The following is an 18570-nucleotide window of genomic DNA, read 5'->3' on the forward strand; positions in this document are numbered from 1 at the left end:
AACAGTAAGGTCAGTGGTTCAAGCTCCCCTGCTACTCTTCGGAAACCCTATACAGGGTCGCTATCGGTTGGAACCAACTCAATGGCACTTGACAACAAAAACAAATCTAGGATAGTAGGGAGGATGGACTAAGGGATTTGTCAGAGGATGGACATTCTGGGAGGAGCAGAACTGTGTTTATCTCTCTCTCTCTCTATTTAATATAAGCATATGCAGTGTACTTACAGGCTCATTTCATGAGCTTAGTATGACTGTTTTCCACCTCCTCTCCCCCAAATATTAAACATTTCTATTTCTGAGAGCTTTCTACAATTTCTGTTGTTAAGTGCCATCGAGTTGGTTCTGACTCATAGGGACCCTTGATGGAGTTTCCAAGGAGTGGTTGGTGGGTTTGAACCACCAACTGTGTAGTAACCAACTCAGTGCTTTTCCTAAGTGCCACACCAGGACTCACAGCTGATTATTTCTTTTTCTATGCTGATATGTTTGATTCCACTATTCCTACAATATATCCAGACTATTTTAAAGATAGATTGTGGTTTATTTAATACACATTGGACAGTGAAACGCTATGATCATCATAAAACCTTTTAAAATCCCACACATTTATTTTTGGCTGTTATAATGTTTCTTATCTTGCTTGAATGTTAATAGTACATAACTCTTTTATAATTTTCTTTTCTAGGACATTCTTTAAATTGTCTTTGTCAAAGTTTCTTAGCTTCTTAAACGTTTATCCTCATTCTCCTTTAGCATTCTGTCCACATTTATTTCTGCTTTAATTCTTCTTCTTTGAATTAAGCAATTTTTCTTTCTTAAAAACTTTTTATTGTGAATTGGATGAAGGTTTACAGAGCAGACCAGTTTTCCAATCATCAATTCATATACATTTTGTTCCATGTCATTGATTGCAACACATAACTTGTAACATCTCTTATCTCATTTCCTCCCTGTGTTTCCTGTTTCTATTCTTGCTTCTTTTCTAACCCTTTTGAATTTTATCCTTGGGTCAACACTGTCCTTTTGATTGACCTGAAACAGTTGATTATTCTAAGATGTGTATCTCCCAAGTATTACTGCTCCCCTTAATTATTTGGCTAAATATTGAGCCATGAAGGTGAGTTCAGTTCCAGACATAAAGGGTAACTAAGGACCAGGGTGTGGCGCTGTGGGCTAATGTGTCAGACTGCAAAGTCATTTCAACTGCAAGGTTGGTGGTTCAAGCTCATCCAGCTGCTCCTTGGAAACCCTTACAGAGTCACTATGGGTCGGAACTCGACAGCACTTAACAACAACAACAACAACAAGGGACATAGTCTCATGGGTTCCTCCAGTCTCATCTGAACAGTAAGTCAGTCTTTTTCATGATTTTGGATTTTGTTCCACATTTTTCTCTCACCTTAGCCAGCTACTTCTAATGTTCTCCCTTTCAGAGCAGTGGATAATGAACTAGATAACACCATCTAGTTCTTGTGGTCTCAGGCTTGTAGAGACTGATGTTCTCGTGGTTCATTAGATTAATTGTTTCCAAGTGTCTTTAATTTTCATCACTCTTCTTTCTTCTGGACAGAGAGACCAATAGTTGCACCTTAGATGAATGTTCTCGAGTTTTTAGGACTCCAGTCACTACTCATAAAAGTAGAATATAGAAAAATATCTTTGCAGATTTGTTGTTGTATTGTTAAGTGCCATTGAGTCGGTTCCAACCCATGGTGATCCTGTGTAGGGTTTCTGAGAAGTGGCTGGTGAGCTTGAACTACCAACCTTGTGGTTCAAATGACTTTGCAGTCCAGAACATTAACTCACAGTACCACACCAGGACTCTGTCTTTGTAGACTATGTTATGCTAGTTGACCTTGTGTCCCAAGACTGTGGTCCTCACTATTCTGACCCAGTGACTCTTTTCCTCAAGGTGTTTAGTTATGTCTAATAAGTTTTCATAACTTTCCCTCTATGTGCTCTACCAGTTCATGGATATACTGGTAGCAAAGGAAATTGTTGTTGTTAAGTGCCGTTGAGTTGGTTCCGACCCATAGAGACCCTGTATAGGTTTCCCAAGGACCAGTTGGTGAGCTTGAACCGCCGACTTCGCAGTTCCAATGACTTTGCAGTCTGGTACATTAACCCACAGCACCAGGACTGTATGAATATCCTCTGTCACACCTACATATAATTATGAGTGTATATAGTCTCACTCTCCCTCCCACACTCATTCAGCTAGCATGGCTACCCATATACCTACTTAGAGATCACTGTTTTTGCTGGATTGCATATATAACAGTTTTTGTCTTTGTTTCCTCTAAATCTTGCACTCTTCCGAGTGTCTTCCTCTGCCTCCAGCATTTTTTTTTTTTACAAACCTCCCTCTTACTGTATATTGACTTCTCATCCACCCAAGTTAGCATACTAATCAGGAATGTATTCTTCCTTTCCATCTCAGCCCTGGTAACTATGAAAGAATGTTTCTTTTAGTGTGAAAACCATATTTTGACTTTTTTGCAATAGTGGTTTCATACGTTATCTGTCTTTTTGTGATTGGCTGATTTTAATCAGCCTGATGACCTCCAGGTTAATCCATGCTACAAGATGTTTTACAGATTCATCATTATGCCAGTGGTATCTTGTTAGGTGCCATTAAGTCAGTACGGACTCATAGCAACCCTATGCACAACAGAATGAAACACTGCCTGGTCCTAGGCTAACCTCACAATTGTTGCCACACTTGAGCCCATTGATGCTGCCACTTTGCCAATCCATCTTCCTTGGGGTCTTCCTCTTTTTCTCTGACCCTCCACCCTACCAAACATGATATCCTTCTCCAGTGACTGGTCCCTCCTGACAATATATCCAAAGTATGAGAGACAAAGTTTGGCCATCTTGGCCTCCAAGGAGCACTCTGGCTGCACACTTTTGCCAGCACAGATCTGTTTGTTCTTTTGACACCTCGTGGCACTTTCAAGATTCTCTTCCAACACCATAACTTAAATGCATTGATTTTTCTATGATCTTCCTTACTCAGTGTTCAATTTATGTATGCATATGAGATTATTGAAAATACCATGGCTTAGGTCAGGCGCACCTTAGTACTCAAGCTGACATCTTTGCTCTTCAATACTTTGAAAAGGTCTTGTGCAGCAGATTTGCCTAATGCAATATGTCATTTGATTTCTTGGCTGCTACTTCCATGAATGTTGATGGCTGATCCAAGAAAAATTAAGTTTTTGACAACTTCAATCTTTTCTTTATTGATAAGAATGTTGTTTATTGGTCTGTGATAATTATAGGGATGGGGGGAGAGATGGGGAGGAAACTGCTCTTTTGGGGACTGAGCCTGAATATCTCATTTTTTCTCTCTAGGAGTGACTGGTAGGCACAAACTGCTAACTTTGTAGTTAGCAGCCCAATGCTCAATACAATGAGTCATGAGGCTCTTTCTTTCCACACTGAATTGGGAAGGATTTTATCTTTCTTTAAACTTACACTTGGGCCATATGAATTTAAACTATCTTCTTTGATCCCTGGCTCACATCTAAGGAAAAACCAAACCAAACCAAATAACTAGACTAGTTAATTCATTTGCATATGTTTAGATTGGCACAGGCATTTTAGGAATCTTCTCAAGTCTCTATATCATGAAACTTAATGGTGCAATATCTAATTAAAAGTCTTTACAAATATTTTTATTCCAAAATTATTACAAACATGAAGATCTATTTAAGTGAAAGAATTTCATTAACTATCTGTAAAACCAACAGATCTGTGTTGGAAGAAGTGCAGCCAGAGTGCTCCTTGGAGGCCAGGATGGCCAAACTTCGACTCTCGTACTTCAGACATATTGTCAGGAGGGACCAGAAGCTGGAGAAGGATATCATGTTTGATAGGGTGGAGGGTCAGAGAAAAAGAGGAAGACCCCCAGGGAGATGGATTGGCAAAGTGGCAGCATCCATGGGCTCAAGCATGGTAATGATAGTGAGGTTGGCCCAGGATCGAGCAGTGTTTTGTTCTGCTGTGCATAAGGTTGTTATAAGTCGGTACCAACTCGATGGCACCTAACAACAACAACTATGTTAAAATAATTTAACCCATGAGCACACATGCATAGAAAAAAATTAAAATAAGTTTCAAGAATTTTAATTCAATACCATCTAGAGGTAAAATCATACTTTTATGGAGGTTACTTGAGAGGATCTTATTACATAAGTAAATGATTTTTCTTTCTATAGAGCACTCTTTAAAAGAAACCCAGGTAAATCTCATGGGTAAGGGAAAACAGAAACAGACTTATGTTTCTATTTATGTTACAATGACATAAAATAAAGCAATACTTATACATATACAAAATAGCTATATACCTTTCTTTAGTGGTAAGAATAGTGTTTGACAGAACTTGCATATTTGTAAGACTAGTATATCTTTAAACCTTAGTTTCTTTTTATATTTAACAAGGATAAATGAGATGTTTTAGTATTCCTGGGAGAAAAACACAAAACCAGACTAACAAAGCACAAAGTTAAACAAAAGCAATGCTATAGCTATAACTCACACACATACGATATGCCTTAAGGTCCATATGGGACTCTTCCCATTAAAATAATGGTGACCCTATCACCGGTCAAATAACAGATTCCTGTCAAGATAAATGGTTCCTGAGGCTCATAAAGGCAACTGTGAGACCCACAGGGACATCACACATTCACAGAAATCTTCCATCAGCAACCACACACTCAGAAAGACACAAATCTTTCAGAAGACTTTTAAAGGGGGTAGTCTGAAGTCCCACAAAGAGAAAAAAAAAAAAGGCAAAATGCCTACTCAAGGAGGGTCCTGCCCCCAGAGTTTTGGCAGCCCCTGGGGATGTTCCTTTCCTGAATCCTCCTGTTCCTTGGAGACCCTAATTCTGACTGTGCAAGTGACTTCTCCCGATGGCCTGGTTTGAATGACTTCAGTATTTTAATCTGGTCCCCATCCAGTATCCTTACGAGACTAAGTCTTCCCATGGATATTTAGTTATTTATTTGCCCAGCCACAAAGTGGACAAAAACCTGTTCCTATGTGTACAAGATTAAAGAGAAAAGCTTCAGAATTCCTTACGATTTCAGTTACTAAGTGGCTCATGTTTAATCTTGATTTCTAGATTTCCGTTCCCCCATGACTCAACATCAGATGGATCTTGGCTGAAAGCAGAGAATACCAGAAAGATGCTTACTTGTGCTTTATTAACTATTCAAAGGTTAGTGACTGTGTAGATCATGACAAGCTATGGATAACTTTGTGAAGAATGGGTATTCAAAAACACTTAGCTGTGCCTATGAGAATCTGTACATAGACCAAGAGGTATTCATTTGAACAGAACAAGGGGACACTGAATGGTTTAAAATCAGGAAAAGTATGTGCTGGTGTTGCATCCTTTCACCTACTTATTCAATCTGCATGCTGAGCAAATAATCTGAGGTACTGGGTTATATGAAGAAATGGCATCTGGATAGGAGGAAGGCTTATTAACACCCTCGGAACACAGATGATACAACCTTGCTTGCTTAAAATACTTATTGTACCTCAATGTAAAGAAACTAAAAATCCTCACAACTGAATCAAATAAAAATATCATGATTAATGGAGAAAGGATTGAAGTTGTCAAAGATTTCATTTTGCTTGGGTGCACATCAACACTCATGGAAGCAGCAGTCAAGAGATCAAATGACATATTGCCTTGGGCAAATATGCTGCAAAAGACCTCTTTAAAATGTTCAAGAGAAAAGATATCTGTTTGAGGACTATGGCGCACATGATTTAAGCCACTATATTTTCAATTACCTGATACGTGTGTGAAAATTAGACAATGAATAATGAAGATGGTAGAAAAATTGATACATTTGAATGATAGTGGTGAGAAGAATATTAAAAGTACCATGGATTGCTAGAAAAGCAAACAAATCTGTGTTGGAAGAAGTACAGCCAGAATACTCCTTAAAACCCAGGATGGCAAGAGTTAGTCTCTCATACTTTGGACATATTATCAGGAGGGACCAGTTGCTGAAGAAGGACATCAAGCTTAGTAAAGTGAAAAAGAGGAAGATCGCCTAGGAGATGGATTAGTACAGTGGCATCCGCAATGGGCTCAAATGTAACAATAATTGTGAGGATGGCACAGGACCAGGCAGTGTTTTGTTCTGTTGTGCTTAGGGTCGTGATGAGTCAGAATTGACTCAATGGCATCTAACAACAACAAATCATGATGTTGATTATTGGTTCAATTGTAAGGATTTAAATTTTTGTTGTTGTTGTTGATCTGCAATACCTATCAATGGCTGTAGTCTCTGATCTTCATCAATATATGTTTCAAGTCCTCCTTGCTGTCAGGATTCATGGTTGTATCATATGTATATCACAAGTGGTTCATGAGTTTTCCTTTAATCTTGATGTCACATAATTTTTCATATGACCCAACTTCTCAGACAGATTGAATAAGTATGGGGGAAAGGTACAAAGAGGACACACTTTTCCTGATATTATACATGAAGGAACACCTTGTTCTATTTGAGAGGCTGTCTCTTGGTCTATGTATAGGTTAAACACGAAATTCTGGAATTCCCATTCTTCACAGTGTTCTAATTTGTTTGAATCCACACATTTCCAACAACCTCATATGCATGTGAAAACTTGGACAGTGAAAAAGGAAGACCATAGCAGAATTGATGCATTTGAGTTAGGGTATTGGAGGAGAATATTGAAAGTACCAGGATTGCCAGAAGAGCAAATCTGTGTTGGAAGAAATACAGCCAGAATAGTCTTTAAAGCCTAGGATGGCAAGAATTAGTCTCTCATACTTCAGACATATTATCAGGAGGGACTAGCTCCTGGAGAAGAATATCAAGTTTGGTAAAGTGGAGAGTCAGAGAAAAAGAAGAAAACCCCAACTAGATGAATTGGCACAGTGGATACAGCAATGGGTTCAAATGCAGCAACAATTGTGAGGTCGCCGCAGGACTGGGCAGTGTTTCATTCTTTTGTGCATAGGGTCTTCATACTTTGTCTCTCATACTTCAGATGTATTATCAGGAGGGACTAGTCTCTGGAGAAGGATGTCATGTTTGGTAAAGTGGAGGATCAGATCAAAAGAAGAAGACCTCCAACTAGGTGGACTGGCACAGTGGCAACAACAGTGGGCTCAAACGTAGCAACAATTGTGAGGTTGGCACAGAACTGGGCAGTGTTTTGTTCTGTTGTGCCATTGGGTCGCTATGAATTGGTACTGACTCCATGGCCCTTAACAACAATAATATATTCGAATACCTTTGTACAGCCAATAAAACACAGGTAAACATGAGTGTTTTTGTGTACATCCCCCCCCCCAACAACAAAACACAAAAAAAGAAAGGGACTAGAAGCAATTACTGTTGAATGATAATGCACAGGAGAGATTGTAATCATTGCAACGAAACAATGAATGTAAAACCTACGCTTCCCCATGTAAACTAGCACTCAATTCACAATAAAAACTTTAAAACAAAAACAAAAAATAACCACAGGTAAACATCTTTTTGATGTTCTCTACTTTCAGTCAAAACCCTTATGACATGAACGATTATATTCCTTTTTTCATGTCCTCTTCTGAATCCAGCTTGAATTCCTGGCAGTTCCCTGTCGGTGTACTACTACAATTCTTTAATTCTCTTTTTAAAAAAACTACGTGTGTGATGTTTGATAATTTCCATATTCTGTTGGGTCATCGTTCTTTGGAATGGGTGTGGAAATGCATGCAAAAATCACTAATGTCACGCATGCAGTTCAGGGTCCCTGACTCCACCTCCTGTACAGATAGATACCTGCCGTTGAGAGTGAGTGTGTCTATACCAGGCTGGATCCTGTGAGAATGAGGAGAGAGAGAAGGCACCACTTTGAGTGGTCAGTGCAAAGATAAAGCAAACTGACTCTCAGGCTGGTGTCCATTCCATTCATCTTTCTTCTTCCTTATCCAAGACCCCTAATGAGTAGATCAGATTTCTGCCCCTACTAGCTGAGATCAGTTAGGAGACTAGATCCCTGTGATTGTCATCTTTCCTTTTACTTTCCAGTCCTATCAGACACCAATAAAAGTGAATACATGTGTTTTCCATACCAAGATAGGTGGTGACCAGCAGGCTGGGGTATGTCATGCTGACTTACCATGCAAGGTGAAAAATCTCTTGTTCTCATCTGGAACTTGGATCTCAGCTGTGCTGGGTGATATTATGTCTAGTGAGTTTTTGGTGATATCTCACTTAGAAACTTTTATCAGTATTTCCTTTTTTTTCTTCAGAGAATAAGTGTTAGACTCTAATGACAAATGAAAAAAGAGAAAAAATATTGTTAGGAGTGTAATATTTTCTGGAATTGAAAGGAAGAGATGAAGAAGCTGGTAAATTACTTTTGTAAATATGTATGTAATCTTGGAAAGGAGAAGAACAGGCAAGAGACAGATTGGACTAATGCAATGACTTTAAGTTTCTCTATAAAATTTTTCTTTTTTTTAAGACTTAAAGTCAATATCACAAAATGCTCTCTGGAGTGTGAGACTACAAGTATTGATTATACTATTCGTTGACTGATACAGTATTTTTAATCATTTTTCAGAACTCAAAAATAAACTATGATGATGACAGTAGTAAAAAACCATTCAGTCTAGAAGGGATAGGAACCAGGATCCTGATTTCTGATTACACTAAGACTGAGATCTTGCTGTTTTTTGTTTTTGCTCAAGAATACTTGGCTTTGGCTATGCCAGAGAGCTCTAAGATATGCATTCTTGTAAGGACTTTTGTGCACACCTTTCACTGAGTCTGTGACTGAAGAATCAGAACAATTAACATAGAATTTATTTGAGAACATTCTATGTTGTGCATCTCACAGCTGTTCATTGGCATCTCATTTTTCTTCATGCATTCTCCTTTGAGAGAGTAAAGGTCAGAATTACTGTCCTCTTTTTATAAAAGAGGCAACTGAGTAAAACTGAAAACTCACAATGTCTTATTTGCGTTCATTTTCTCTCCCTGCAGAATTTGTGTCATCTAATTTTAGGTAAGGCCATGTCTGTGTCCATCATGTATGGATCCCCCCACTTCATCTCCCCCTTCCCCCGTAAAACTAGAAGGAGAGTAAAAGACTGAATTAAAGTGTGACCTGCCTTGCAGGGAGTAGTGACAAGTGTCATATTGAGTATGGTCTTTACTCTCTTTTTTATTATCTTTATTTGAAAAACAGGGTGGACAGTGGGTCGTTACCAGAGACTTTCCTAATTCCAGAGAGCTTCTTAAAATGCACCCTTTAAGAAGTAGATGGCACAGTTTTCCTATTTACTTGGTGATTACATTTCTTCCATACCAATTCTTTTCTGGTCAGAATCATGGGAACTGGGTAAATACGTTATTACTTTACAAGTTTCCCTTCCTCCTCTTCAGTTTACAGGAAATGTTAGATGGTTGTACTGTTACTTTCTCAATCTCATCCCAGTGGAGACTATGAGTTTATTAATGAGGCTCTTGGGAGTAAATCTTTTTTGTCTCTTGCCTAGGTTCATTGCACCTTTGGTGCTGATTGGGGCTCTAAAGCAGAAGGTCCATTCTGCTATTTGAGATCTTTCCCTACTCCTCTGGGCCCAACCAACCAAAACTTTAGTGTCTTAATATTCACCACCCAATTCCTAGCTTCCACAAATAGCTAATCAAGTTGTTAGTAAGAAAGAGTCAAGAAAGAACACACATTTTCTTGAGAGCAGAACACTTTTGGGAAAACTTAGAAACTCCCATGTGATCCCTTCAGATATAAGTAAACCCTATTTATAGCAACTATTCTCATAGGATTTCTCCCAGGATCAGCTAGTTATACAATATAGTAAAACACTAGGAGAAAATATGTGTACATCAAACACCTACTCAAAAGTTTTCATGGAAGGAGTTTTACAAATATATTAGAAGAAGACTAAATAATATTAACAAAAAAGAAGTTCCTCCAGATATGAGGCATTCATTTTTAGTTGGCTGGATTTTGTCAAAAGAACACTGAGAGTTCCCAATCCTAATCATCTCAGACATCTCATGTTTAGAGTTGTTCTCAGGACTCTAACTTTCTTATTTGAAAATACAATGGAGAAAAAACTTCTTAAAAGTCTTTTGAAAAAGTCTTCCTCTGATTTACTATATTTATTACAATTTTCCTTTGTCAGAGGAGATGATAGGGCTCCTGATATAGGGAGTGTGACAACTGGCCCTGGGGACAGAGGTACGTGGCTGACTGTTTTGATTGGGTAGACAATGTTCAGGGAGTGGTGGAACTGGTGAAGGAAGTTGCTAATCTTCCCTTGAAATAAAGGCACCAGATTTAGTTCAGTCTAGATCTGAACCATTGTTCAAATAATTGTGTAAATACAATTTTTCTTTCTTGTATAGTTGGTTAGGAAGGACTTTCTTTGTCCTTCATTTAATGGCCAATACTTCTTCAAAAAATGTTAAAAGGTGCATTAAAAACTTCAATTCTTCTTTGAGTTCCCTCTGGGTCCTCTGGTTCCTGATGAAGCACATTCTCCCAGTGCACAATGCTGCTGATGTTCCCAGGTCATGCACGTGACATGTAGAAATGTCTCCATGCTTTGGCCTTTCTCGGCCCATTTAGGATATGATTCTGGAATGTGGAAAACTGACCTAGACTCTTTTCAGATAAAGGAGTTCTTGTTCCAGTCCCTTGTATGTATTACAAACATAGCAGATTCTTGACGTTGAAACAAAATTTTGTAAGTAACTATGGTTTCTGAGAAGCGACTGGTGAGTTAGAATGGCTGACCTTGTTGTTCAAACTGATCTTGTGGATCTGCGCTTACCCTACAGCTCCACACCAAGACTCCATTTTGTGTGCTGGTGTTTTGCAATGTTTGAATATTCATTATAGACTGAAGTTCTTTGTAAATTCTACTAACTTTAACATTTCAATTTACTAGACAACAAATTTTTAAGCACTTCATATTAATGGGTAAAGAATAAGAAAAATGCTGGAGGTATTTTTTAAATAGCATATGATTGAAGGAAATTCTTGGAAATTACAAATTCACATTCTTGAATCCCCAGGATTTATCTTTCTGGAATTTGGAAATGCTGAAATCCATCCTATCTACAGTGAATGCTTGGAACACAATTAGATTTGCTGAGTGACAGGAGATCAGTTTGCCCTGAAGTCTAGACCTGCAACAGAATCTTCTTAGCGTTTTAAGTCACCCAATAAGTAGGGTAGAATAGTATTACCAAGGATAGTATATGCTTCCTCCAAATCCAAAGAGGCTCACTGAATGATGTTTCTTTCTTAATGATAGGGATTTGTTGTTGTTGTTGTTATGTGTCGTGGAGTCGGTTCCAACTCATAGCGACCCTGTACAGGGTTTCCAAGGCTGTAAATCTTTACGGGATCAGAAAGCCTCATCTTTCTCCAGCGGGTCAGCTGGTAGTTTCGAACTGCTGACCCTGAGGTTCACAGCCCAATTCATAACCACTACTCTACCAGAGCTCCTTAATGATAGGGATGTGGGGTTGTAATAACATCCCCTTTACCATATAGGGTGTCCTGGAATCCATAAAACCTTTGGGTCCCCAAATAGCCAGTGAGATAAGGCCTTTAAAATTTTAGGTTTATCTTTCACTTTGTCACTCATATATATTTTGATGGGGTGTCTAGAGGGTTTGCCATTTTCTGTTTACCAAGTCTGATTAACCTGATATCATCTGTATAGTGAACCAACATGATATAGAGCAGAAGATAAAGATGGTGAAGATTCCTATGGACAACCTTGTGGCAAAGAGAATGAAAGTCAAGCTAACCAGGGCCAAGACAATATATATGTATACTCTAGAGTCCTGGTGTGGCGCTGTGGGTTAATGTGCCAGACTGTAAAGCAGTTTGAAATGCAAGGTTGGCAGTTCAAACTTACCAGCTGTTACTCAGAAAAACCTATACAGGGTCGCTATTGGTCGGAACCTACTTGATGGCGCTTAACATCAACAACAACAATTCCTCTCTTAGGAAATGCTAGTTGCGTTGACTCTCTTGGTTGATTAGGATTAAAAGAGTCTATTTGCTAGATTCATAACTACATATCAACTATCAGATTACACCTGGCATGGAAACTATAACTGCTTAAATTGACTACATTCCACTGCCATCTGCCATGATCCATTTAGTTTTTGCAACGTCGGACTGTACAGAAACACAGTGAGTACTGACACTTGTCATAGAACTGATTCTGACTCATGCAGATCCTATGGGTGTCAGGGTAGCACTGTGCTCTACGGGGCTGTCAGTGGCTGCATTTTTGGAAGTAGATTGCAGGTCTTTCTTTTGAAGTGACTTTGAGAAGACTTGCACCTTCTTTTGGCTAGTAGCTGAGTATGTTGACTGTTATACTACCTAGGTACTGCATAGTGAGTACTACTATCCACTCATCCTTTACGTCTTTGAGGGTGTCTCTAACTGCTGCAATCCTACCAAGAACGTTGTATCACTTCTGGCTTGTTATCTTGTTTGTTAGCTGCTTCCACTTAATCCTTCTCTGCATATGGGTCTTAATTCTCATGTCATGGAACCAACTTAAGGGTTTAGTCAGTTGCTTAGTTTATTCATTCTAGCGATACACTCAGGTAGTAGAGAAATTACAATAAGAAGGGTGTGAGAATTATTTGAACTCTGCAAAATGGACTTGATCCAGGACCTTATTTATCTTCTGGCTTCCATTAGCCTCCTCTTATTGTAGAGAAATTACAATAAGAAGGGTGTGAGAATTATTTGAACTCTGCAAAATGGACTTGATCCAGGACCTTATTTATCTTCTGGCTTCCATTAGCCTCCTCTCTGTATGGGGGGCAGGATGGACGTTTGCATCCCTTTTTTGCTGTCAGCTTATACCTGTGGTTCATCAGCTCTGGTTCAATATGAGGAGCACAGAAAAGAGAGAATTAAGAGAGTGAGGCTATGGTATTTATTTTCTTGGCTTCCTCTTAGCAGAATCCCTGTACTCTTGCTGCATCCCTTTGTCGAGGACCACACTGTCCCCTCTATTTCCTTTTCCTTCAGTCCTACATGTAAAAATGATGTTCACACTGTTACCAACTCTAGAGGTATCCAGTTTATAGGTACAAATCTATACTATCCAGTTTAATTATTCTACTTCTACACAACATAGCATATTGTTGCTGTTGCTAATTGCTGTTGAGTTGGTTCCAACTCAAAGCTACTCTATATAGGGTTTCTGAGGAGCAGTTGGTGAGTTTGAACTGCCCATCTGGTGATTCAAACTAACCTTGTGGTACAGTGCTTTATCCTACAATGCCACACACAACATAGTGTATAGTCTCTTAATTAGATGCTCCTCAAATTACCCAATTTGAATCAGCTATTTCTTTCCTGTTGGCATGCTGACTGATGTTGAGGGAACCTGGTTGTATGTATTGAAGTCTTAAAAATTGCCTTAACAATTTCCATTCTGAAATTAGCTTAAGGTATTACTCAGAGATACACACTGGAATGTTTACAAAGGGAGGCTCACCATACAATAGAAAATATATTAAACATTGTATGTTGAGATACTTTGCAACCAATAAAAATCAAGTTATACCCCTATTAAGTTGTAATAAGCATAGGAATTTACATATAAAATATTAATGCAGGTATCAACTACAAACAACCACAAAACAACCCGTATAGCATAAAATCATTTGTATATCTATTATGTGCCATAGATTCAGTTCCGACTCATAGCGATCCTATATAGGGTTTCTGAGGCTGTAAATCCTACAGGAGCAGATAGCCTCATCTTTCTCCCATGGACCAGGTGGTAGTTTTGAACTGCTGACCTAGACGTTAGTAGTCTGATTCATAACCACTATGCTACCAGAGCTCCTTCATTTTTAGCTGTGAGTAATTTATGTACTATTGTGGGTATATAGATATAAAAAAATTTCCTTATAATAAAAATAAATATATCTACATCCACACAATAATACTTAAATTATTCACAGAAAGATGCTAATCATGGTTTGATTTGGGATTTGGAAATATGGAACCTTTTGTAATTCTTTTGTTCTTCCTTGATTATGATTCCTAAGGTGTTTTTACTGAACATGAATTCATTTTTGAAATTAGAAATAAAAAAGCAGGTAAAAACTAACAAGTAAAGAAACCTAAATCAGGAATTGGGAGGCAGAGAATGGACTTGTTTTCTCAGCTAGAGACAAAAGAGAGGATTGCTTTCATTAGAACAGAAATTTGGGGGAAATAGGATGAACAAGGTTTTGGAACAGGTTATTAATTCAATTTTGGACACCAATGGACACTTAAAACAATAAACAACAAATAATAACATGAAAAAGATTAAAGTTCCAGGAGTTTCCAGGAAAACCAATAAAATTTATTGGACAGAATAAATGGTTAGGAAATTTTGACCTAATGCCTCTACTACATAAAGGCTGAATTTGATAAAATGTGTGGAAACACTTTGTAAAACTCAAAATCACTGCATATGTTGTTGTTGTTCTTTGGTGTCATTGAGTCAATTCCTACTCATGGCTACCCTTTGCGCAGCAAAATGAACACTGGTTGGTTCTAAGACATCCTCACAATTGTTACTATGCTTGAGCCCATTGCTGCTGCCACTGTGCCAATCCATCTCTTTGGGGGATCTATCTTTTTTTCACTGACCCTCCACTTTACCAAGCATGATGTCCTTCTCCAGGAACTGGTCCCTCCTGATAACATGTCTGAAATATGAGAGACAAAGTCTTGCTATCTTGGTTTCTAAGGAGCATTCTGGTTGTACTTCTTCCAACACAAATTTGTTTGTTCTTCTGGCACTCCATGGTATTTTCAATATTCTTCTGCAACATGATAACTCAATTGCATCATTTCTTTTATAATCTTCCCCATTCATTTTCCAACTTTTACATACATATTAAGTGACTGAAAATACAATGGCTTGGGTCAGGTGCTCTTAGTCCTCAAACTATTATTATCTTTGCTCTTTAAAGGTCTTGTTTAGCAGATTTGCCTAATGCAATACGTCATTTGATTTCTTGGCTGCTGCTTCCATGAGTGTTGATATTTGATGCATGAAGAATGAAATCCTTGACAACTTCAATCTTTGTTCTGTTGATAAGAATGTGTTTATTGGTCCAGTAGTGAGGATTTTTATTTTCTTTTCATTGAGATGTAATCCATATCAAAGGCTATGCTCTTTGATCTTCATCAGTAAGGATTTTAAGTTCTCTTCACTTTCAGTAAACAAGGTTGTATGTATCATCTGCAAGTGCAGGTTGTTAATAAGTCTTCATTCAATCTTGATGCCATGTTTTTCTTCAAATAACTCTGCTTCTTGGATTATTTTTTTCAGCATACAGATTGACTAAGTATGGTGAAAGAATACAACCCGGTCATACATCTTTCTTAATTTTAAACAACATGTTCCATGTTCTATTTGAACAACTGCCTCTTGGTGCATGTACAGATTCCTCATGAGCACAATTAAGTGTTCAGGAATACTCATACTTCACAATGTTGGCCATAGTTTGTCATGATCCACGCAACTGAAAGCCTTTGAGTAGTCAATATAGCACAGGTAAACATCTTTCTGATATTCTCTGCTTTCAGCCAAGATCCATCGGCCATCAGCAATGATATCACTAGTTCCACAGCTTCTTCTGAATCTGGCTTGAATCTCTGGAAGTTCTCTGTCAATGTATGCTTGTAGCCATTTCTGTATTACCTTTGGTAATACATAAATTACCATTTCATTAATGCCTAGGATATCGATCTTTATGCATTCCATTTCATTTTTGACAACTTCCAATTTTCCTAGATTCATATTCCATACATTACATATTCTGATTATTAATGGATGTTTGCAGATGTTTCTCTTCATTTTGACTTGTGCTCCCATCATCAAATGAAGGTCCTGAAAACTTTACTCCATTCACATCATCATGGTCAACTGTACTTTGAGGAGACAGCTCTTCCCTAGTCATATTTTGAGTGACTTCCAACCTAAGCGGCTCATCTTCTGACACTATGCTGTTGTTGTGAAGTGCCGTGAAATCAGTTCCAACCCATAGCAACCCTATATAGAGTTTTATGAAGCTTTATATCTTTGCAGGAGCAGATCTGACAATATCCGGGAACTATTCAAAATGTTTTCATGTTTTGGTACTACACATGGAAAAGTTCTACTTCTATTTATAAGGTTTTTAGTGGCTAAAGATTCAAGAGTCCTGGTGTGGCATTGTAGGGTTAGCATTGAACTACTAACGACAAGGTCGGCAGTTCAAATACACCAGTTCCTCCTTGGAAACCCTATAAAGGGTAGCTATAAGACATAACTGATTCATCAGCACTTAACAACAGCAAACATTCAGAAGTAGTCTGCCTGTTCATCTTCTTAGTCTATCTTAGTCTGACAGCTCTGCTGAAACCTGTCCACTATGGGTGACCTTGCTGGTATTAAACATACCAGTGGCCACAAGCCACCGCATTATGATATACTGACAGACAAGTTGTGGTGGTTCTTATATATAATTTTTTTTCCTTTAAGAGAAATGAATGATACTCTCTCTAGATACCCAAACCACTTCCTTGACTTTTGAACAGATGCTGAGGTCTAAGGTTTTTGTAAGACTCTCCTTGTTGCTTAGCTCACTGTGAGATACTGTAAGCACAGAAATACATCGCAGCGTCCTCCAGTTGTGAGTCAGAGATCATGAGGTTGATGGACTTGGCTGCTTTCTGGAAATTCACAGAATAGCGATTCTGTGGCGCAGTCTGTGGATTAAAACTTTCTTGCTGAATAATGAAAATCATCTCCCTGCTGGAAGGCTGTTTGTACCAGAACAAGTAATAATAAGAGTCACTAGTATCATACGTGCATTCCAGGGTCACTGTCTGTGCTTCCTGGACAGATATTTGTCGTTGAGACTGAGTGACTGTCTGCGCCATGCTGAATTCTGTGGGAAAGAGGAGAGAGAGAAGGCACAGTGTTGAGGTGTGTCAGCAGAGACAAAGCAGACAGACTCTAGAATTGCTTTCCATTATATCCCACCTTTCTCTTCCACATCCAAATCCAGGCCAAAAATATCAACTTTCTTTCTCTCAGTAACTGAATCCAATGAGGCAATGAATTTTCTACGCTATTAATCTCTCTTGCTTTGCAGTCCCCTTGTTGTTAGCTGACATTTAATTGGCTCCATGGTGACCTTGTGTCACTGCTCTGTCCTGCACTATCTCTATTATCTTTGCTATGTTGGAGCCTCTTGTTAATGCTATTACATCATCAATCCATCTACAAAACTGGCACCATTCTTACCAAGACAGGTGGAGACTGCAACAACCCACAGGAAACTGACAAGCTTCATGCTTGTAGCTCTCCCTCCTGGGTGAAAAGTCTTCTGCCTGGATCTGGGTTCTCATCTGTGCTTGGTGATACTTCTGCTTCATAGCAGGAAATGGTATGACAGGTGGGCGGGCAATTATGTCCTGTTGACAAATGTTTCTCCAGAACTTTTTCACCTCTCTTTTAGAAAATTGACTCTTGATTAAAATTTCAAATAAAAGTAAAAACTTTTCTGAGTTATTTTATTCTAGGACCAATATTAAGAGGAAACCGAACTGGCAAATTTATTTTTGGTAAATCTTGATAGATTTTCCCCCCCTTACCTTGGAAAGGAGAATGGTGGACCAAAGTGGCAGTGTGTAATCTTTAACAATGGCAAACATTTTGTTGTCTTTAATTTCTTTTTTAATTAAAATTACTAGGTAATATGAAAATGCAGATGCTATATTAATAATTTCTACTACAATTTTTTTTTTTATGATTTCTCAAAATTCACAAAGAATATGAAAACAAATCTATGCTAGTGACCTAAAGACTTTTGGCATGGTGCTGTAGGCTCAGCACTGGGCTGTGAAACACAGCATCAGCCGTTTAAACTTACCAATTGTTCCTTGGAAACCCTAATACTGGGTCACTATGAGTTAGAACTGACTGGACGGCATTTAACAATAATAACAACAACAGTGACCTAGAAGAGTACTGACTGAATTCAGAGATAAGTGGAAGCAGGACATGGATCGCTCCATCATGTTTATGGTTTCCATGGAGACCTTGTTTTATAAACCTAGTTTGTGCTGTAATTAGGAGCTCTGAAATAGCTGGTGCAGAAGTTCTGAATTAGCCTCAAACAACACATGTTAAGAGTTGTTTTCTTCAGTCCCTTTAGAGGAAATATTGTGGATATTGAATTTTTTTAGAAACCTCACTTGATTTCTTAGGAGTCTGGTGGCACAGTGGTTAAGTGCTCAGTCTTCCAAATTTCTTGGCAGAGATGAGTAAGTGCCTCCTGTGCCACCTCACTTTTTTGAAAGGTTTCAATTTTTATTCCATCAATTCCTGGTGCCTTGTTCTTTGCCAATTCCTTCAATGCACATTGGACTTCCTCCTTAAGTATCATTGGCTCTTGATCATATGCTACCTCTTGCAATGGTTGAACATTAACCATTTTCTTTTGGTACAGT

The 18570-nt window shown here is 38.4% G+C and overlaps 1 protein-coding gene across 1 annotated transcript in view; it reads right to left on the reverse strand.

Moving 5' to 3' along the window:
• Positions 1-17411, reverse strand: part of LOC102818564 — a 428351-nt gene extending 410940 nt beyond the window's left edge. Inside the window, exons 1-2 of the mRNA XM_006835534.1 lie at positions 17363-17411; positions 16710-17003 (exon numbers count right to left, since the gene is read on the reverse strand). Coding sequence (XP_006835597.1) covers positions 16710-17003; positions 17363-17411 — 343 coding nt within the window. The remainder of the gene's footprint in view (positions 1-16709; positions 17004-17362) is intronic.
• Positions 17412-18570: the final 1159 nt, after the last annotated feature.

Source organism: Chrysochloris asiatica, unplaced genomic scaffold, assembly GCF_000296735.1.
Source record: "Chrysochloris asiatica unplaced genomic scaffold, ChrAsi1.0 scaffold00017, whole genome shotgun sequence".
Classification (NCBI taxonomy): domain Eukaryota; kingdom Metazoa; phylum Chordata; class Mammalia; order Afrosoricida; family Chrysochloridae; genus Chrysochloris; species Chrysochloris asiatica.